Below are 21,730 nucleotides of genomic sequence, written 5' to 3'. Positions count from 1 at the left end.
CGTGGCTATGTCATGCTACTGATATAGAATGAATGTTCCAACCCTTCCATATTTGGTTTGAACCATATTAGCAATGCTAATGTTTAAACATCCTTAAGCAGGGTTCTATTAAAACCAACCTGACTACCATTTTCCAACAATAGTTGCTAGTACAGGTGTTCCCTTGCCAAGCATGGACAGGGATTTTAAAGAACAACAAGATGTTTGAGACTACTCTTGGGTAGTCTATAATGTGGTTTCTGAATAGAGTTGTAATCATCTTAACAATGCAAGATGTTGATGCAAAAGCTATGTTACATCTGTGTTAGGCTATAAATATAAAAAAAGATTTCAAAATAGTTACAATTTATAATACGGAAAGGGTCCCTTTATAATACAATTACACATAATATGTTCTTTTAATGTAGTTTTTAATGTTCCAAAGTCAAGCTCTCAAGTTAGGAAATGCCAAAATTAATGTTTCCAGTTCAACTTGAATTCAGCCCCCTAGTGTGTATACACTATGATACAGTCTTAAATTACATGAGCTCATACTATTTTTTCCACAGGACCTCTGCCTCTTTCAGTGCACTGGACAGACCTGTGCTGGGAATGAATTGTTGTTGTGTAGAGAAGGCTGTCATCTGTAGGACCCTGCCTCATTTATGCAGAACTTGGAAGGTGTGTAGGGAATGAGGCAGGGGACTGCAGGAAGAGAAAATATGGTCTCATGGTTAAGGCAAATAAACGCTGCCCTGGAGAACTAGATTCTGCCAGTGCCACAGAGTTTCTATTGCTGGGAAAGTCACTCAAAACAAACTCTTCACAGGTGATCATTAATGGTGTGTTCCTCATTTTCTGGGTGCTTGACTTGAGACCCTGGGTCTAATTTACAGAAATGCTGAGCACTCACTGGTGCTACTGAAGTCAATGGGAGCTATGTTTTGAACATACAAAGTGCTTCATATTGCTAAATACACTGAAAAGTCAGGTCATGGTGCCTCAAATTGGGCACCCAAGCTTAGTAGATACTTTTGACCTTAATAGCTCTGTGCCTTAGCTCCTTATCCATAGAATGGACATATCAAACCCTTACCTCACAAGGGTGTTGTGAAAATAAATTAACGTTTGTGAAGCACTCAGATACTATAGTGATGACCATCACAGAAAAAGCCCATGAGGAAATTAATAATTGTCTCTTCGGAGCAGGATTTTAATAATGTGCAGTAAATAAGGCCTAGGGCCACACATTAAAACAAAGAGGATAAAACAAATGATTGAATAGATGTTCCTTACTCAGTGTGCAGGGTGAAGATATGCAACTGTACTTCCCATTTACTGAATAGTGAAGGGGTCCAGTGGAGGAAATAGTATGTAATCATGTAACAAACTATATCATAATGCATACCCACAAGGGAATGGAATTAAGGTTGCCCAGACAACTTTCATTCTGGCATTTCCTAATATTTGAGTGCTAGACTTTGCAATCTTAACATAGCCTTGTGTGTGCAATTTCCTAGGTTTTTAAACAAGCAAATTGGAAAAAAAAATTAAACAAAAACCAAAAACAACTGACATTCCATCATCTGGCATTATAATGACACCCATATGGGTCATCAGTAGGGTTGGAACCTTTAAATCCACTATACAGACTTTTACTACTTAAGTTAAAGGAGTAATGGATACCAACAGTCGGTTGTCATCCTCTATGTGGACCAGCATTAGAGCGAGAGGGGACATAATTTGCCACTGGGTTCACAGATACTTGCTAACAGCAGAGGAATGGAGACACTCTGGAATCATGAGATCCATTCCAGGCTCTGAATGGGAGAGTTCTCTGGTGAGCACTGACTTTTCTGCCCTTTACCCCAAAGCATGATCCTTTCTGCCCTGTGCCCTCTAACCTAACCCTATCCTGTCTGTTCCCCACCCCTAGCTCTTGAGCCCAGTCCCATTCTCCTCCCCTAGGCAGTTCCAGTCTCCACGCCACAGGCTTCTCACCCCAGTACCAGCCCCTTTGCCCAGCAAATGGTAGCCTCAAATCTCTGGACTCCCTATTGCAGTCTCCCATGCACACTCCCAGTCCCTCCCCCCACAGCAAGTCTCAATTCCCTCCCTCCTGGTTCCTCATCCAATTTCTGTCCCTTCTCCAATGGCTAGCAGTCCCCTTCACCACAATCTCCCATTCCCAGCCTCTACCTGCCCCAATTCCCAGTTTCCCTCTGCTTCCAATCCCAGCCCCAGCCACCATTCTCTAGTTCCAGTCACCTTCCCTCCAGGCTCCCTGTCCCAATCTACATTCCCTGACCCCCACCTTAGTCCAGCTCTTGTCCCCTCTGCATCTGAATAAGGGAGCTTCCGCTTCCACTCTGTCTGTGCCCAGCAGGGCAGTTACTGAGATCACAGTAGAGACAGACTCCCTGCTCTCAATTACAGTCCCCAGCCTGACTTGCAGCAGCCCAGAGCTACAACTGCAGGGAGAGTCCTGCCCTGTCCCAGGATGGGGCACATTCAGTTGCTCTGTTGGGATGGTCTGGTCATATGTAGGAGTGGTGAGGTGATGGATGGAGCATGCTTAGTGCAGATGAAATGTTCAGGGAAATGTCAGGAAACCTTACAATAGGCAGTGCTCCCAGCTCACCTAGAATAATATTCGACTCATATAATGAAATAGTCATTGAATGGAAGTTACTATAAACTAGTATATTTCACCCTTTTCTATCTTAAATTTGATTCATCCCACATACCTAATTAGTCTAAATTAAACGTAGCTTCTTTTAAAAAAAAAAAAAAAATCAGCAAGTATAGCTAAATTTTACAATTATTTCAAGCTTTGCAGCTTGCACAGTGCCTTTAAAATAAAAAGGGATGGGGATCTCCCCAGACTAGTGCATTGTGGGAGTATGACAAAAGAAGATGATAGGATAGGAGGACTGTAGATCAAGCCATGCTGCAGTTGAAAGACTTCTTGTGCTTTGGGGACTAAGTCTTCTACACACCTATTGACAATTTAAAGTCAAGAAACTTAATATGATTTGCAAACAAGCCAGCACTACCCAGAGAACTTCAACTTTTGCTTTTCACATATAATATAATTTGTGCTCAATTTAAAGTAGATTGTGATAGCAAAACAATTAACATAGCCACTTACTCAAGGATCCTAGCGGGATACATCTAGCAGCAAAAATAATTTTATAAAGTCTATTATTGCTGAGTGACCTCACAGGAAATATTCATGATGACTAGTGCCTTACCTGCAAGAATATGTAGTCTCCCCACCTTTGAACACCTTCCCGCAGAGTTGAGAAGCTCCGCACTGCCGCAGTTTCTCCAGGCAGACATCCGGGTCTTCCCCAAACAAGTACCACTCCAGAGGGTCAAATATGGTTATCTGGGCCATTTCTTCCTGCTTCTCCAGCAAGGGGTCCATTTCAGCAGAGTAGATGTTTGGAACATATTTTGCCAGTTGTTGTAAAAAGGCAGCCTGAAAGTCAACTCTCTCATCCCACCACTGCAAGAAAATTAGAGTTGGGGTAATACGTCAGTGGAGAAATAAAATTAAGGAAATGAGGATACCTAAGGAGAAACAATGATTACTACAAAACCAGGGGCATTTTCTATTTCAACAATCTGAAGTTCTGTGCACCAGGAAAAATACAAATCCACATTTACAGGATAAATTAACAACAGAAAGTAGTTCATATTTAGTTTTAGAACCTTTGAGACTTTTAATATTTTGCCCCACGATACATCTCTGCTATTTGCTCCTATTCTAGCTCTTTAGACTCCTACAGGTGCTCTCCAACTGCTCGATTTCTTTCCTTCAGTTCTGAACTTGATGCCTTCTTTCATAGTATTCCCACTCGTTAATTTCTTTTTAAAGTCAGAGGCATTTCTAGTGAACATAAGCCAAAAAAAATACATCTGTCAGAAGGTAGCTACACGCATATTTCCCATAAATACAAATTATTTTCACAAATGATCCTCCCTCAATAAAATTTTCTCTAGCCAGCAAGCAAAAAGTACAAGTCCATTGGAATTTGGAAAGGGTGGGAGTCTGACATGGAAGGAATAGACTGCTCAACTTGTTAGTGGACTCAACTAAAGAAAATCTGTCACATGAAAGACAAAAAAACTTCACATTTAACTTAAAGATAAAACCTAATAGCAATTGATGGACCTATTCTCCATGAATTTATCTAGTTCTTTTTTTAAACCCTGTTATGGTCTTGGCCTTCACAACATCCTCTGGCAAGGAGTTCCACAGGTTGACTGTGCGCTGTGTGAAGAAATACTTCCTTTTATTTGTTTTAAACCTGCTGCCTATTAATTTCATTTGGTGACCCCTAGTTCTTGTGTTACGAGAAGAAGCAAATAACACTTGCTTATCTACTTTCTCCACACCAGTCATGATTTTATATACCTCAATTATATCTCCCCTTAGCCGTCTCTTTTCCAAGCTGAAAAGTCCCAGACTTATTAATCTCTCCTCATACGGAAGCCGTTCCATATCCCTAATAATTTTTGTTGCCCTTTTCTGAACCTTTTCCAATTCCAATATATTGTTTTTGAGATGGGGCAACCACATCTGCACATAGTATTCAAGATGTGGGCGTAACATGGATTTATATAGAGGCAACACGGTATTTTCTGTCCTATTATCTATCCCTTTCTTAATTATTCCCAGCAACTGAAAAAAACAAAAATCAGAAAAATCATGGGGCACCATATTGACACCTTCATGGCTCATAAACAGGGCTGGAACATTTAGATTCACCACACAGACTTCTACCACTTGAGTTAACAGAATAACTGGTAGCAGCAGTAGGTTGTCATCCTCTCGGTAGGCCAGCATTAGGGGGGGGGGAAGTACCACACTTTGCCAGTGGATTTCACAGATACGTGCCGACAGCAGCTGATTGTTGAGACTCTGGAATCTTGGGCTCCATTTCAGGCTTCAAAAGGGAATGTGCTGTGATGGGCACAGACTTGTCTATTTTCCCCGAACTTAATACTTTCTGCCTCTCTCCCCTCCAACTTGTCCTCGTCCAAGTCATATCTCTATTCCATCCACGGCTCCTTGTCCCAGTCCATTCTCCTTGCATACCCACTCCCAGTGTCCATTCCTCAAGCTTTTTGTCAGTCTCTTTGCCCAGCCAGTACTTGTCTCCTGCCCTGAGCTCACTGTCCCTTTTCCCAATCTTCGTGACACGCAGTCTCTCCCCACACCCAGATCCAGTCTCCTTGCCCAGTCAGTCTCATCCTTCCACCCCAATCTCGTTGTACAACCCCTGGCTCCCAAGTCCTCAGCCAATGTGTCTCTCCATCCCTCACTGGTTTCCAGTCCCAGGCTCTCTCCCTGGACTCCTCATCCAATCTCAGTTTCTCCACTTCTGCCCCTGCCCTGGCTTCTTGTCTCAGTCTCTTTGCCTAGCCACCCCCAGTTCTCTCAGTCACACCCAAGCTCCTTGTCAGATTTGTCTCCAATTCCCAATCTTCAGGTCTCTTTCCCCTACACACCCCCACACAGTCCCAGTCTCACCTTGGCTACTTGTCCCTACTTACTCCTTCCCCTCCCCCAGTCTGGCTTTTGGCCCCTCTGCATTCAAATCAGACTGCTTCCTTCTCCACTCAACATGGGTGCCCATGGGGATTCACTGAGAGAACAGGAGAGACAGGCTCATGCTCATCCCCAACCCGGTCCTGAGCAGCTGGGAGCAGCCATTACAATGTAGTCCTTCTGAGCCCCATAGCCTTTAACTAGACCATGCTCAATCCCTTTGTGGGGATGGACCATGTACAGTCTGCTCAGTATTAAGAGCTGTGAGGAGCTAGAGCATTTTCAGTGAGGACAGACTCTTGAGAGATTTTAGCTGTTGAGCTCTAGCAAGTCTTTATGCATGTACAAACTACAATTTTTTCAAAGGCTTGTAATGTGGCCAAAATTGGGCAAATTTTCACAGGGATGGCAAAAGGCACAACACAAAGTCTACCGCTAGGCAAATGTCAAGTCCCTGCTCCAAACCATGAGAGCATTTCAAAGACAAGAATGTAACATAAACAACACATTTTTCCCTACCCTCATTCTTGGAAACAGCTGAACTATTTTGATTAGAATTTTCTAAAAAATTCAACTTGAACCAGACACCATTTAGAAATTTTCAGCCAAATGGTAAAAACTAGCAAAGTTCTAAGCAACTGAACAGGATCTTATCATGAGAAGTGTTGAGCAACCTTAATAATAGGCAATGCTATTAGACCCACCTATAATTAACATTGGACTATTAAAAACTGCATAATTTCCATAAAGTGCCTCATCTTCTTAACATCAGTACATCTACGTCCTTGTCCACACTGAGAACTTTAGGTGATCTCCCACCAATAATGCTGGCAGTAGTGAAAGGTCTACAGTACACTGACCACCAGTGTTTTTACCATTTCATAGTCTAACCCTGCAGCTAGATGACATGGTGGAAAACAAATCATTGGCTATCATTGTTCTCACAGCAGAGTTTAAATTATGAGAGATTTCCCTTCAATTTTCACTGTACGCAATCACAGTCATAAGATCAATGCTTTATTTTAAATTTAACAGGTATTCTGTAAGCTTCCTAGTGTTGCAGTTACTGAATCTGAAAGCAAAGCAGACTATAGTAGTACAAATGTTGACTTTCAATTGATCTGATCTCTTCTCTCAGAACCCATGGAGTCCTGTTCCTGCTTCTGAGCACAAATCCTCTTGGCCTCCCTGTACTTTGTCAGAGATTCCAATTCCATAACTTAGCATGTCCAGTTCCTGAATTTTAGTAATGCAAATGAAGAAAATCAGAGTAGTAGCCGTAAGGAGTCATAAAAGTTAGAAAAGAAAGAGACCTATTAGTAATTCAATACCATATCCCTGCCAAGGCAGGGGATCACTTCAGAACAGTTTACTGTTTTAGTGGGCACCACGAATGTGAAAACTAGTCAAACAAGAAAACAAAAAAAGTGGTAACAGATTATCAAAAATTTCAGCAGTTTCAGGTACTACACTCTCCCTGAGTTTCCCTATACTTTACAATCATGTTTCCCTATATTTTAAAAATGTTCTCTCTCCTCTGTTGCTGTGGGAAAAACCCAAACAGGGAAATGGACCAATTCTACACGGAAGCAGTGAAACTGAAACTGTTTGTACACACAGTACTATCAAATGCATAAAGTGAAGGTACTATTTTTGCTTTCTAATCATTCACAGAGAATGTCTAAACTACAAAAAATGATCTATTTTAAAAATGCATTAGCCACCCCAGGTTTCAGAGTAGCAGCCGTGTTAGTCTGTATCCACAAAAAGAAAAGAAATACTTGTGGCACCTTAGAGACTAACAAATTTATTTGAGCAGAAGCCACCCCAATTTAACACAGTTTTAAACACAACTTTGCACCTAGCATAAACAGCACAAATTGTATTTAGATATCTGTGGCTAAGCGTACAGAAGAAGCTGGGGTCTCTGGGGAGGATTATTATATGGCATTTATTCTCATATTTCCTGGCCTTTGTTAATGCTGCATCTACAACATCATTTTCTTTCTTTCCCTCCCCATTCGGTACTTCCTCCTCTTCCAGCATCTGGATTTGGATTTTGGCAACTCCTCCTGAACTCAATGTGCTGCAAATGACTAACTTTGGAATTTCTCATTTTGCAACTTTTGTCAAAAGAGCTCACGCAGAATCCACAGTTATTTAGGGCATTTGGTCTGTTCTACCAGTCATTTTAGTGTCTCTTTAGAAGGATATGGTTTTTAAGATTACAGAAGTGTTGTCTTATGGCATTACACACCACTAAGAATCCTTGGGAGAGGAATCTTATGTTGTATTCAGACACTTTTTCTGTAAAAACAGACAAATGTCTTTCCACATGTAAATGTACTAAGACCTTTCAAAAAGTTAATCTCTATTGTATGGTGAGCAGTTTTGTCCTAAATAGAAGAGAATGAATTGTGGATGTTTTTGCCAAACCTCATTTAAATGATTATTACCTTGGAAGGGGTTGGGAGATAGAGAATTGCATTTGTCTGGATACAGAAACATCCCTTTAGGGAGACTAAGACGGTATAATGCACAAAGAAGAGGGTGGTCACCTCTCCATAAGTTACTTGTGGCTATCTGAACAGGTGTGTATGGAAATGGAACACAAACTTTTATAAAATGATTTTCATCTGTAGATCACAAAGTATCAAATGAGATTTCTGAGTGCTATAAAGAAATCCTCTCATTTAGGCTTTGCAATAGGCTTGTTGTTATTTAAATTAATCCAAATCCAATGACACCATACCTATTATTTTTCTATTTCTTATCCTATTCTGTGGATTTGGGGGCTGAGAGTTGAATGGTATCAATCAGTTCAATCCTACTACATTTTACCAATCACGTTAACACTCTGCTTTTCCCTGCTATTCTGTCAAGCAGCTGGAATTCCCAACCCACATTCAAAATAAACTCTTCCAAGGTTGAATTTTACTTTAGTGCACAAAACAGTTGTTTTGCTAGTTAAAGTAGAAGCCAGTGAACATTGAAGCCCAGTCTATAGCTCAGAAGACTCCCAGCATTAGACACTGACTACCTTATTGCAGGTGTTCTGAATCTTTTTCTTTCCCCCACAACATGCTATAAAAATTCCACAGCCCACGTGTACCACACAACTGTTCTTCTGCATATCCAGTAGATTAAGAGCCAGGGCCAGTGTTACAGGGTAGCAAGCCTGGGGTCCCACACCCCAGGGGACCCTGCAAAGCTAAGTTGCTTGGGCTTCAACCATGGGCGGCAGGGCTCAAGCTTTCTGCCCTGGGCCCCCGCAAGTCTAACACCGGCCCTGCTCTCTGGTCTATTTTAGCAGACCCCCTGAAACCTGCTTGCAGCCCCCCACAGGGCCCCACACTCCTGGTTAAGAACTGCTGCCTTATTGGGTATTTCTAAAGTCTGCTTTAGAAGAAAAAGATAAATAGGTAAAATAGTTATTTGATCAATGTGCAGCTCCCACTTAACATTGTCCTGTTGTAGGAGAGTAGACTATTATGCTTTTAAAAGAGATCTCAAACTAGTGTTTTCAGGCAAGATTTTATGTTAAAGTTTTTGATTCAATACCGTTCCCTTTATTTTCATCAGCTTTCCAGGGGCTGATGAAAGAAAATAAGATCCAGTTCTATGGGCATATAGACACCAATACAAACAATAATAAAGTGACAATAAAGAATAAAGGGCCCCTAAACATACCTTCCCCAAAGAGTAAATTCCATATAGCAACCCAGAACTTTAGTGAATATTTGTCCTCCATTTTAAACCTAAATGTAACTTCATGACATGTATTGCCTCTGACAAAAAGGCCCCTCCCCTGACTTCAGCTGTGCAAATCTAGAAAGATGGAAAAATCACAGAGCCTTTCAACAGATTATTCTCCAAGACAACCTTCAGATCAGAATGATGAGGTGGACGATTTAACTTTATCACTTTCAACAACTGACCTTATGAAAATATTACTTTTCACTAGTGACCCAAACCTATACAAGAGATCACCCTTTATTAGGCAACTGCTTGTTTTAACAGCCTGTTCCAAAATATTGTTGAGAGTACCCAGCTGCAACTCTGCTTTTACTGGTGCATCAGGGCCATTCTTGTCGTGGCTGCTTAAAGCATATCGAGCAGTCTTTCTGCTATACAAACCCAGGGAAACTTGCATTTAAGCAAAATATCGCCATCATCCCTTATCTCAAGTTCGCGCAATGAAAACTTTATTCCGCCTGTCACTGACGATCATCTCTACAAGACAATCGATGGTCGCTGGTCACCTAACTCAGGCTTAGGCTGTATAGACGACACAGCGCACGGGTGTCACCCTCGCATGGGACTGTGCCACCGGGAAACAGCCATTGACCGCAGGGCAGACAATGGGGGCTAGGTGCGTCCACACTGAGCCCGGGGCGCTAACCCCCAGCGGATGGGGGCCCTCACCTCTCCTGAGGGGCGGCAATCGGGGCTTCCGCTACTCCCCCAGCGGGCAAGGGGTCGGCTCCCATCCGCTGGAGGCTCCAACCTGTCCGCGCGGAGGTTACCAAGTCACCACGGGCCGGGCACGGGCGACCCCCCGGGAGGACCCATAGGAAAGGAGTCTCACCATGGCCCGCTCCTGGGGCGGCACGGGGATCCCACCACTCGCTCCCGCCGCCGCTCCTGATCCGGCTCCTCCACCGCCTCCATCCGCCATTTTGAGGGCAACTGACACCGCCGCCAAGGCAAGTCCCGCCCCGCCTCTCCGCCACCGAGCCGAACGGAAACAAGTTGCCGAGGCCGATGGGCCAGGCTGCAGCGTCCCAATCCGCCTCCCGACAGTACGCGCACCTGGCTGCCACCGACCATGCGCCAGCGATCTGCGCCTGCTCAGTCACACCCGCTGAAGCCGCTGCACTTACTTGCTCTCAGAGCCGATCCCGTTTCCTGCTTCCTGGGCAGAGGAAGGGGAAGGGCGGGGGGACAGAGCTTCCTACGCCTAGTGGTGGCGGAAGCGAACTTCGACGGAAGCAGCCAGCGCGGGTGCCACAGAATGCCAGACGGTGCCTCTGCTCAACACCCCTTCCGAGGGGCTGTGGCGCTAAAGGCTGCTCTTCTCGTCAGGCCTTGTCCATAGGAGCAAGCTGCACTGTGATGTTAAACCAGTGCAGAGCCCTGTGTGGCCACTCGGATTTTGGTTTACATTAAGTTGATTACCAAGAAGCTGCTCTTACCAGTCATATAGGTATAGTTAAACTGATACAGTTATATAGCTCCTTGTTTGGACACATATTCTGGAATAAGGCCAGGACTACACTACAGACCTATGTTGGGATAAACGATGTTGCTCAGGGCTGTGAAAAATCCACACCCCCATGGGCTTGTCTACACCACGCAGCTTTCCGCTTGTTGTTAAAAGTCAGCATGTGTAAACGCTCTTTGTTGGCACTTTTGCTGACAAAATACTTCCAGCCCCACAAGTGGCGTTAGCTTTGTCAGCAGGAGAGCGCTCCTGCCGACAAAGCCGCATTCACACTGCCACTTGTGTCGGCAAAATTGTTGTCTTTCGCAGGGGGAGGGGGCTTTTTTAAGTACCCACGAAAGACAAAAAAGTTTTGTCAACAGCTTCACAGTGTAGATATACCCACAGTTACACTAACCTAACCCCCAGTGTAGACAATGCTATGTCAGTGGGAGAGCTACTCCTGTCGAGGTAGCTACTGTCTCTCATGGAGGTTGATTAACTATGCCAGTGGGAGAAGCTCTCCCATTGGCATAGGAGCATCTTCACTTAAGCGCTACAGTGGTGCAAACTGCATCGGTGCAGCTGCACCTAGTCAGTATTTTAAATGTAGACCTGCCCTTACTCTGGAATAAGAGTGTTCACACAGTCATACTGGTATAACATCAGCCATTTGCATTCACATCTTGTAAGTATAGTTTTCCTGTGTAGACAAATGCTTTATTGCTTTTCAACAGATTTAAATTAAACTGTTGCAAATTTCTCAAATAGACGATACCAAGGCAAAACCTGAAGGGAATGTCATGGGATAAAGAAAGGAATTTCTCTAACCCAAAGTGTTACCACCTACTGAATTTCAAAGATCTGCTGCAAACAATGGAGGTGTTACAGCTTTTCCACAAAAGGTCAGAAGACTCTTTTGTACAATGAAAAGTGTTAGACAACCTACATTAAATTCCATAAAACTTTCTTAACATTTAGAGTTGCCCAGTGATGCCTGGTGGCTACCAGCATATGGAGAGAAATAGAAAGATAAGGTATACACCACCCTCACAATGCAGCTTCCAAATCACTACTGGGAATGAGTCCAAAGGGGGGTGCCTTAATAAAGAGAGATGCGGAAGTTCTAAGAGAATGCGCCATTGGCTGTGGTGGGCCCCACAGATTTGAATTCCAATACTTATCTGCATGCACTCCAACTTCCTTCTCAGAGCTGGGTGTAGTTGTATTGAATGGTGGAAGGATTAGTTGAAGCAGCTTGGCAGAGCTGTTGCTGTAGAAATCATAGAACAATAGGATTAGAAGGGAGCACAAGGGTCATCAAGTCCAGTGATTCTCAACCTTTTTTAATTTGCAGACCCCTAAAAAATTATGAATGGAGATACAGAACCCCTTTGGAAATCTATTGTATGCATATATAGTTAGAGTGACCAGATGTCCTGTTTTTAAAGGGATAGTCCAATATTTAAGCCGTCCTGCAGGTGTCCTGACTTTTTCTTAAAAACAGGCAAATTGTCCCATACTCTCTGCCTCCCCTGCATCAGTACTGGCGGGTCCTGCTGCTGGTGAGATCCCTGCTAGCCAACCACCCCCCACCAGCAACAAGTGGGAGGGTGGGGTGTCCAGTGGCTGGCGATGGGGGTGGGTATGCAAGGCTGGTGGCGGGGTGAAGCTGCAGTGTGCAGGGCCAGGCCACTCCCACGGCCGGTCTTCCAGCGCAGCTCCCGCTGCGTGCCGGCTCTTGGTCAGCAGGGCCCCGCCCCCCGTTCCATTTCCGGCCAGTGCTGGCTGTGAGCTGCGGCAGCTGGTGAGTGCTGGCAGGCGCCAGCCTTTACATGTTCCCCCTCTCGCTGTCCTCCACCTGCTTTGTCCCTTTGCCTCCCAGCTCCTCCATATTCTCTCCACGCCCCCCGGCGGAGCATGTCCTGCTCCCAGCACTGTGAGGAGAACCAGCCCCTGGTTGGAGTGCTCAGCTCACTAGCAGCCTGGTCAGCAGGCTCCTTCCTTCCCCCACTGCCTCTGGCTGGGCCGGTGCCCCAGGAAAGCCCAAGAGCCTCCAGCCCATGGTGCTGAGCAGGAGGAGCCTAGCTATGTGTGTGCCAAAGCCCTGCACAGCACTGGCATGGGAAGCCTCTCTCTGCAAGCTAAGCTCTGGAGGCAGGGGAAAGAAGCGATTTCCAGCCTGTTCCTGCTCTGAACCTACAGGCTCCAGAGTAGCCTCCCAGGAGTGCCCCCCCCCCCCACTGCCCTGGGTCCTGCCCCTATGATGGGTTTGGTCACAGAGACCCCCTTGGGACTGTCACCTGATGTGCTGAAACTACCTCTGAGCCCGCTTTCTCTGCCAGTTGGGGCTTCCAGAACCTTGTCTTGTTGAGCCAGACACACCAGAAGTGATTTCCAGCCTGTTCCCACCCTTAAGCTACAGGCTCTTTAGCAGCCCCCCACGGAGTGCAGTGCGGGGCTGCTCCCTTCCCTCGGCACTCTCCCCTGCTGAGCTACCTCTCTGGCCTAGCTCCACAGCTACTGAAGCCCCTGCAGTCAGGTTCCTTGGGCCCTGGTGCACAATGCATCCTTAAGGCTTAACACCTTCCTGCCCAAGTTGTAGGCAGGGGACAGGAGGCAGCTGAGTTATGTGGTGGCCAGCAGCAGCCTGGAAATGTTAGCTGCCTTTCGACACCATGCAGGCAGGAAGGGACAGGCTGCTTCCAGCCACGGGGAAGGTGGAGGAAGGGATGAGCTCTGCAAAGACATGGCCCAGCTCATCCCTTCCCTTCCCCACCGGCTGCTGGAAGCAGCTCCTGTCCCTTCCCTCATGCAGAGTGCTGAAAGGCTGCTGCTGGCCACATTCTGGTATGAACCCTGGCAGAAATCAGGGGGGCATGTGGCCCCACATGCCAACCCCACACGTTGCCTCAGGAAGATGCAGCGCCAGTTACCAGCAGAGGCGGGTTGGGTCCATCCTGGGGGCCCAGCCAGGCATGTTGGAGGGTGGAAAGCACCAGGCAGGGAGGGTCAGATTGGTGTGGTCAGTCACCCCCTCACTCCCCCCCGTTTTAAGAGATGGGTACTTGTGTGTGTATTACCTCTCCTCGTGTGTGTGTGTGTCACCCCTCCCCCTGTAAGCCCTAAAGCCTTAAAGAAGGTAAATAAAAAGAATCCAACTACGCACTATTTCTTTTTAACGGGGGCTTTCATAAATATAAAGGGAAGGATAAACCCCTTTAAAATCCCTCCTGGCCAGAGGAAAAATCCTCTCACCTGTAAAGGGTTAAGAAGCTAAAGGTAACCTCGCTGGCACCTGACCAAAATGACCAATGAGGAGACAAGATACTTTTAAAAGCTGGGAGGAGGGAGAGAAACAAAGGGTCTGTGTGTCTGTCTATATGGTGCTTTTGCTGGGGATAGACCAGGAATAGAGTCTTAGAACTTTAGTAAGTAATCTAGCTAGGTATGTGTTAGATTATGATTTCTTTAAATGGCTGAGAAAAGAATTGTGCTGAATAGAATGACTATTTCTGTCTGTGTGTCTTTTTTGTAACTTAAGGTTTTGCCTAGAGGGATTCTCTATGTTTTGAATCTAATTACTCTGTAAGGTACCTACCATCCTGATTTTACAGGGGTGATTCCTTTACTCCTATTTACTTCTATTTCTATTAAAAGTCTTCTTGTAAGAAAACTGAATGCTTTTTCGTTGTTCTCAGATCCAAGGGTTTGGGTCTGTGGTCACCTATGCAAATTGGTGAGGATTTTTACCAAACCTTTCCCAGGAAGTGGGGTGCAAGGGTTGGGAGGATTTTGGGGGGGAAAGACGTGTCCAAACTATGTTTCCCAGTAAACCCAGTTAGAGTTTGGTGGTGGCAGTGGTTATTCCAAGGATAAAAGATAAAATTAATTTGTACCTTGGGGAAGTTTTAACCTAAGCTGGTAAAAGTAAGCTTAGGAGGTTTTCATGCAGGTCCCCACATCTGTACCCTAGAGTTCAGAGTGGGGGAGGAACCTTGACAGGGGCTCCATCAACGTGGTGTTAATTTGAACATTTGTACTGCATAGTTCTGATTGCCATTGAACTCGCTTGAATGTGTTGGCAGTGGTGCACAAGGGTTTCTTCTTGCCATGAGGATTATCAGCAGTCTGGTGACATACATGACAGCAGTCACTAGGGCTTATTGGAAGTTAAGTGAAGGCAATGTTTCAGATGGTGTAGGTAGCTCCTGGTTGCTATACTGGCGTTAAACTTGAGTTTTTCTTAGCAAAAAGGTGTTCAACATTATCCTACAGTGCTCATGTGCTCTGTTTCCAAAGTGTTCTATACCATCTGTAAGGATAGAGTGCCAGTATGTGTGTTATTAGTGTGCTGGAGCATCATTCAAAGAGAGGAGATATATGGTTGCACTGCAGGGGTGGCATGTATCTTAACTTTATATTTCCTGGTTTTATATTTTTTTTAATATTTCCTGGTTCCACAAACCCCCACCACTACCTGCATACATATACACACATTTGATTTGCTCATCAGTGCTCTGGACTTCCCATATTTCCTAGCTCTGCCCACCAAAAAAGTTACAAGAACCTAAAATAGTTATGAGCAGTGGTAGACTAGCCACTGGGCCAATGGGGCCCCATGCCCAAGGGCCCAACCAATTAGGGGGGCAGAAAAATGAGCTCCCCCTCGCCCCAACCCTGCTCCCCGGCAGGAGCGCCAGGCACAGGGCCAAGGCAAGCCCTCGACTCCGCTCCCTGGCAGAAGTGCCGGGCAAGGGGGTGGCGGAGACTGTGGGTGGAAGGAATGGGAAGGGCCCCCGCTTACTCTGGCCCAGGGCCGCACAAAAGCTTAATCCGTCTCTGGATATGAGCACTTGATGTTAGGGTAATGTATCTCAGGAAACCCAGACCTTTAAATACACTCAGTTCTACTGTTCAGGAAACATGATTATAGTATCCTAATTGTCTTTCATCTTCCTGCTAGTTAATCAATATGAATTGATTTGACAATGCTGGTGCTCTGCTAGAATAATCCTCAAGTGGAAAAGTAGCAACATACCCAGCAATCATTTTCACATATCTGCAAGGAGCATGTGTAATTTATTATCCTGCAGAAAAGAGTTACAGCCAGCCCCTTCTAAATTAGCTGTACAAATTAGCAGGGAATATTTTCCAAAAGCATAAAAGCCCTTAGCAGAGGCAACTGTATGCATACAGCTCATTCTCAGATTTCTACCAAGGGTAACATTCAAACTCACAGTGCCTGGGTGTAGTTCAGGTTCAATGACGTCTGCATATCCTCTTGAGACACCCAGCTACTGTGAGTGGAAACCTTTTTGCCTATGCTTGCTGCACATGTACATTTCAATCTCTTTGGCTCAAGAGGTTTTAGCATGTGCAATTCTAGAGAGTTAAGCTTTTCTTTTAATTTTTTTTTAAATGACTTTCCCAAAGGACCAGTGGGCTGCATCATAATTAGGCAGGTCAAAAAAGAATTTGAAGAGCAGTTTACAAAAACTAACAGCAGAAATTTTTTTAAGTACATCAAAAGCAGGAAGCCTTCCAAAAATCAGTGGGGCCATTGGACAATGGAGGTGCTGAAAGAGGTGTAAAACATGTGAACCAGGGTGATACAGCAGAGATAGCATACTTGGACTTTTCAGAAAGCCTTTAACACTGGGGTCTCAAACTCCTGGCCCGCAAACCTCCCCAGTGTGGCCCGTGGGGCTCCAGCAGTTTTGGGGCTGTGTCTCTCCCTTGGCCCCACCTGCTGCCCCCAGGTGCTCCCCCCCCCAGGGGCCCCAGCAGCAGAGCTGAGCAATATCTGCCTGCTCGCTCCAGTGGCTGCAGGCCCCTCCTGCGGCCCCGGGGCAGGGTAGGACTGTGCCTCCGCGCGCTGCCCCCGCCCCGAGCGCCCCTGCAGTCAATGGGAAGCTGCAGGGGCAGTCCCTGGGGGCAGCAGCACGCAGAGGACTCCCGGTCCGCCCCGCCTTGGAGCCCCAGGTAAGCACCGCACCCCCAACCCCCTCCCAGAGCCTGCACCCCCACTCACTGCCCCAGCCCAGAGCCTGCACCCAAACTCCCTCCCAGATCCTGCAACCCAATCCCCTATCCCAGACCTCCTCCCCCACCTAAACTCCCTCCCAGAGCCTTAGGCAGGTGGGGGGCGGGTTCTGGGAGGCATGAGTGACATTATTGGCCCGCTGAGAGCATTTGAGGACTGGCACTGGCCCTGGCCCTGAGGTAAACTGAGTTTGAGATCCCTGCTTTAACAAGTTCCCTTACCAAAGGCTTTTAAACAAACTAAGCAGTCATGGGATAAGAGGGAAGGTTCTCTCATGAATAAGTAATTGGTTAAAAGATAGTTTCTTATCCTTTGTTTCCTATCAGTTTTCACAGTAGAGAGAGGTAAATAGGGGGTACCCCACAGATCTGTACTAGGACCAGCGGTGTTCAATGTATTTGTAAATGATCTGGAGAAAGGGGTAAACAGTGAGATGGCAAAGTTTGCAGACAATATAAAATTACTCAAGATAGTCAAGTCCAAAGCAGACTTCGAAAAATTACAAAGAGATCTCACAAAACTGGGTGACTGGCTGGGCAACAAAATGGCAGATTAAATTAAATGTTAATAAATGCAAAGTAATGCATTTGGAAAAAATAATCCCAACTATACATACAAAATGATGGGGTCTAAATTAGCTGTTATCACTCAAGAAAGAAATCTTGAAATCATCATGAAAACATCTGCTCAACTTGCAGTGGCAGTCAAAAAAGCTTATAGAATATTAGGCTCCATTAGGAAAGGGATAGATAATAAAACAGAAATAGTATAATGCCACTATATAAATCCATGATATGCCCACACCTGGAATACAGAACTGCATGCAGTCCTGGCCACCCTGTCTCAGAAAAGATATATCAGAATTGGAAAAAGTACAGAGAAGGGCAACAAAAATTATTAGGGGGTATGGAACAGCTTCCATATGAGCATAGACTAAAAAGACTGGAAATGTTCATCTTAGAAAAGAGACAACTGAAGGGGGTACGTTAGAGGTCTATAAAATCATGGATGCTATTGAGAAAGTGAATAGGGAAATGTTATTTACCCCTTCACATAACACAAGAACTAGGGGTTATCTGATTAAATTAATAGTCAGCAGGTTTAAAACAAATGAAAGGAAGTATTTCTTCACACAATGCATAGCTAACCTGTAGAACTCATTGCCCAGGGGATATTGTGAAGGTCAAAAGTATAACTGAGTTCAAAACAGAACTAAATAAGTTCATGGAGGATAGGTCCATCAATGGCTATTAGCAAAGGTGGCCTGGGATGCAATCCCATGTTCTAGTGTTTCTAAACCTCTGACTGATAGAAGATGGGACTGGACAACAGGGGATGGATCAGTCAATAAATTGCCCTATTCTGTTTGCTCCCTTTGAAGCATCTGGCACTGGCCACTGTAGGACGACAGAATACTGTGCTAGGTGGACCATCAGTTTGCTCTAGTATGGCCACTCTTATTTTCCACTATAAGAATAAAAGGTCAGATACCAGCTCTCCCTATACTCAATGTGAGTGATCCGTGCAGTTCTGAAGTCCCAGCTAAATAACAGCATAATTTGTTTTTAATGTTTATTCTAGGATATTTGACTGTTGTTGGAATCAAGTTTCTCTGATGTTTTAGAGCATAGAAAATAATTTCTCATCTTTTTAAATGACATTCAATTACAGGTAAACAATGTTACAGCTAACGGGAGTGTCAGAGATAATTACACTTTGACCAGCTTGGTTTGGCTTTCAGTGCCTTTCTGGGGGCTAGCCCTTTATATTTGGCAGAGGCAAGAAGCTGCTGCCTCATAGCAGCCAAAGTTATTTTTCATAAGATATAAAATTACCCAAAAATGAAAAATCTGGTTCCTTGGTGGAATGAAGAATGTAAGACTGCAATTAAAAAAAGAAATAAGGCATACAGAAAAGCTAAAATTGCAAAGAACAGTGAGGACTTGATGAAATATTAAAAAAGTAAGGCAGTAGCACAAAGAATTCTTAAGAGGACTGAGAAAGAGAGAGCTGGACAAAGCTGGAAAATAAGTAAAGATACCAGTGTTTCAGAGGTTTACAAGCAAATTAGGAGAATGAATGGAATATGGAGCAATAACAATTTTTTCCCTGGTCTTACTGAAGTGGATAAAGTTGTAAGTTTGAACAAAGGAAAAGCAGAAATCCTAGCAAAAGTGTTCCAGAAAGCAAATAATTATGAGAATCAAAGTACAGATTTTTTTTGAGGGGGAAAAATGGAAATTAGTTGAAGAAAATTATGAGATTCTAAATGGCTGGGAAGATGATGATGATGTACTAAATGAACACTTCAGTATGCAGAAACTGAAAAAATTATCGATAAAAGCAAAAACAACCCTAGATAAAGACAGTATATGCAATATAATGCTTAAATGCTTACCTGAAGAGAGTTGAAGGATTTTATTAAAATTATATAATAGTATACAGGGGAAAGGAGTAATATCAGTAGAACAGAAGTATACTGTGATTATTCCAATAGGGAAATCTGGCAAGTTACTTATAAGAACTGATGCCTATAGACCAACTGCCCTCATATCTTATGTGGGTAAAATTATGAAAAGAATGATAAATGAGACGCTAGTTGTGTATTTGGGGAAAAATGAGATACTAAATAAGGTGCAAAAAGGTTTTAGGAGGAGGAGATGCATGCTTGATCATATTGTAAGATTAGAAACAGAAATATAAAAAAATATGAGGAACAAAGTATTTGATAACTTTTTGGACATTAAAAAAGCATATGATATATTATGGAGGAGGGTTTGTTATATAAGTTGGTCATGATAGGGATAAAAGGAAGTATGTTCTCGTGGGTTGTGAGTAAGGGGACCGTACAGGTTAGAGTAGGGAAAGTCTTATCAGGTATCTATAGTATTGCCAAATGACACTCTGCATGGAAGCGTTATCAGCCCTACCTTGCTTAATATTATGATAAATAATTTTCCAAAATGTGTAAGGGCAGGAATAGATATTACCTTATTTGAGGATGGTTGTGCTATATGGGTTAAACACAGAAGAATTAAAATGGCTGAAGAGAAAAATCAATGAAGCACTCAGGGAGGTATCAGATTGGGGAGATGCATGGGGACTTAAATTTTCAGTTGTTAAAACAAAGGGAATCATCTTCACTAAAAGAAATACTAAAGATTAGTGTAATTTAAATCTGTATGGAGAACAAGTGCATGTCGTCATGGTTCCTTCTGTTTTCAACCTTTGTTGCTTTGTTGTTCCTTCTGTTTCTGTTCTCCTTTGGCTCTAGTTTACTTCTGACACCATGTCATGTATTTTTTTGTACATGGTTGCAGGGCTGCTACTAGCAGGACAGGCTTCTGTACCAGATATAGACCGACTACAGAGTTTCCTCTCAGAGACATACATACCAGATGTGTTTACCATAAGATCCTTTAATGTTCTGCCAGCTTAAATATGTCCCACACAGCGCCACTGAGTGGCCGAACAGCATAATACATTTTAGCATACTATTATGCATGTTTTTAACAGTTTTAAATTTCTTGGTGTATGGTTTGATAATAAACTTACTTGGAAGAGTCATATAGAAAGTATTACAAATAAATATAAAGGTAGGATTAATTTGCTTAAAAGTATTGCTGGGATTAATTTGGAAGCAGATAAAAAATGCTGATTATAATATATAGAGCATTAATAAGATCAGTCATAGATTTTGGCTGTCAAGCCTTTAGTTCTGTGCTCACATCAGAACTTAAAAAGTCAGAATCAATTCAAACTCAAGTGCTATGAACTGTATGTGGTGCATTTCTTACAATACCTCTGTGTGTAATGCAGGTAGCTATTGGAGAAATGCCTGTCAATTTAAGAATGAAAATGTTAGATCTGACATGTTGGGCTAAAGTCAAGGGAAATAGCGCAGAAAAAAATACTGGACAAATATGTGAGGAATGTTAGGAATTAAGCAGATGAAATGTAGCCCGACACAATAAACTCCCTCATTCTCTTAGGGTTAAAGTGTGGGTAAAAGAATTAATTGAAAAGGAAGGATTAGAAAATATTAATATCTATAGTTATGGTTCAGTAAATTGTCTCTCTGGATGAGGATTTAGAATTATATAATAACATAAATGAAATAAAGAGTCATCCTATATGACAGATAAAGTTTATGAGTTTATATATGGTAAATGGAGTCACCATTGCTGAATATTTACTGATGGATCTACAGAGGAAAAAACAGGTAGAGTGAGAGCAGCCTGTTGGATCCCTGAAATTAGAGTTAAGAAATCTAAAAGAATATCTAATTTTGTAGCCATTAGGACAGCTGAATTAATGGAACTAATGTTAGCATTAAACTGGATAAGAAATGTTCATCCTACCACAGCTGTTATCTTTTTGGATTCATTATCAGGTATACTGGCATTTAAAAAGGGTACCTCAGAAAGCAGAAGTGATCTAATAAATGATTTTTTTTTTCAAATAGTTAGTAAGCTCAGGCATGAAAATACTACTTACTAGTGTGGATTCAAGCACATGCTAGGATATCTGGCAATATATGGTGGATAAAGAAGAAAAAAGTACATTAGAAATGGAGAAATTGATATACCTTTGAGAAAAATTTAGTTAAAAAATAAGCTTTAAAAAGGAATGGCAAGAATTGTGGACCAAGGAGAAAAGAGGAAAAAGATTGTATGAAGTATGTCTAAAAATAGAAGATAATGCACTACTCCAAAGTTATGAAAGGATAATTCAAATACACATATTTAGACAGTTAACTGATCACTGTGGTTTAAATAGTCATTTATATTTATCGAATAAACACAAAGATGGGCTATGTAATACATGTAAGATTAGAGAAACAGTTGATCACCTGATATGGGAATGCAGGGCGTGATCCCAGGAAAGAAAAATTTACATGATTTAAGATGACAACATCCTATGAGGGATTTATTGAGAGTAC

General features: G+C 43.4%; 2 protein-coding genes across 8 annotated transcripts in view; one reads left to right on the top strand and one right to left on the bottom strand.

The window, feature by feature from the left end:
- Positions 1-10,525, bottom strand: part of UBR1 (ubiquitin protein ligase E3 component n-recognin 1) — a 142,608-nt gene extending 132,083 nt beyond the window's left edge. For 3 of the 7 annotated variants that reach the window (XR_005225512.2, XR_005225513.2, XR_005225514.2), the window contains exons 1-2: positions 10,128-10,416; positions 3,234-3,490 (exon numbers count right to left, since the gene is read on the bottom strand). Coding sequence is in view for 4 of the 7 variants with exons in the window: in XM_037900379.2 (XP_037756307.1) it covers positions 3,234-3,490; positions 10,128-10,217 (347 nt within the window). In the remaining 3 variants the exon portion in view is untranslated. Of the gene's footprint in view, positions 1-3,233; positions 3,491-9,964; positions 10,064-10,127 lie in introns of those variants that run through there. The other 4 variants (XM_037900379.2, XM_037900381.2, XM_037900380.2 and 1 more) reach the window with 4 other exon arrangements.
- Positions 10,526-14,154: 3,629 nt separating this feature from the next.
- Positions 14,155-21,730, top strand: part of TMEM62 (transmembrane protein 62) — a 57,463-nt gene continuing 49,887 nt past the window's right edge. The window contains exon 1 of the mRNA XM_043548683.1: positions 14,155-14,173. The gene's annotated coding sequence lies outside the window, so the exon portion shown is untranslated. The remainder of the gene's footprint in view (positions 14,174-21,730) is intronic.

This window comes from Chelonia mydas, chromosome 6 (assembly GCF_015237465.2).
Source record: "Chelonia mydas isolate rCheMyd1 chromosome 6, rCheMyd1.pri.v2, whole genome shotgun sequence".
Lineage (NCBI taxonomy): Eukaryota > Metazoa > Chordata > Testudines > Cheloniidae > Chelonia > Chelonia mydas.
Note: the sequence above shows the minus strand (reverse complement) of the source record. Positions and strands in the feature narration are given on the sequence as shown.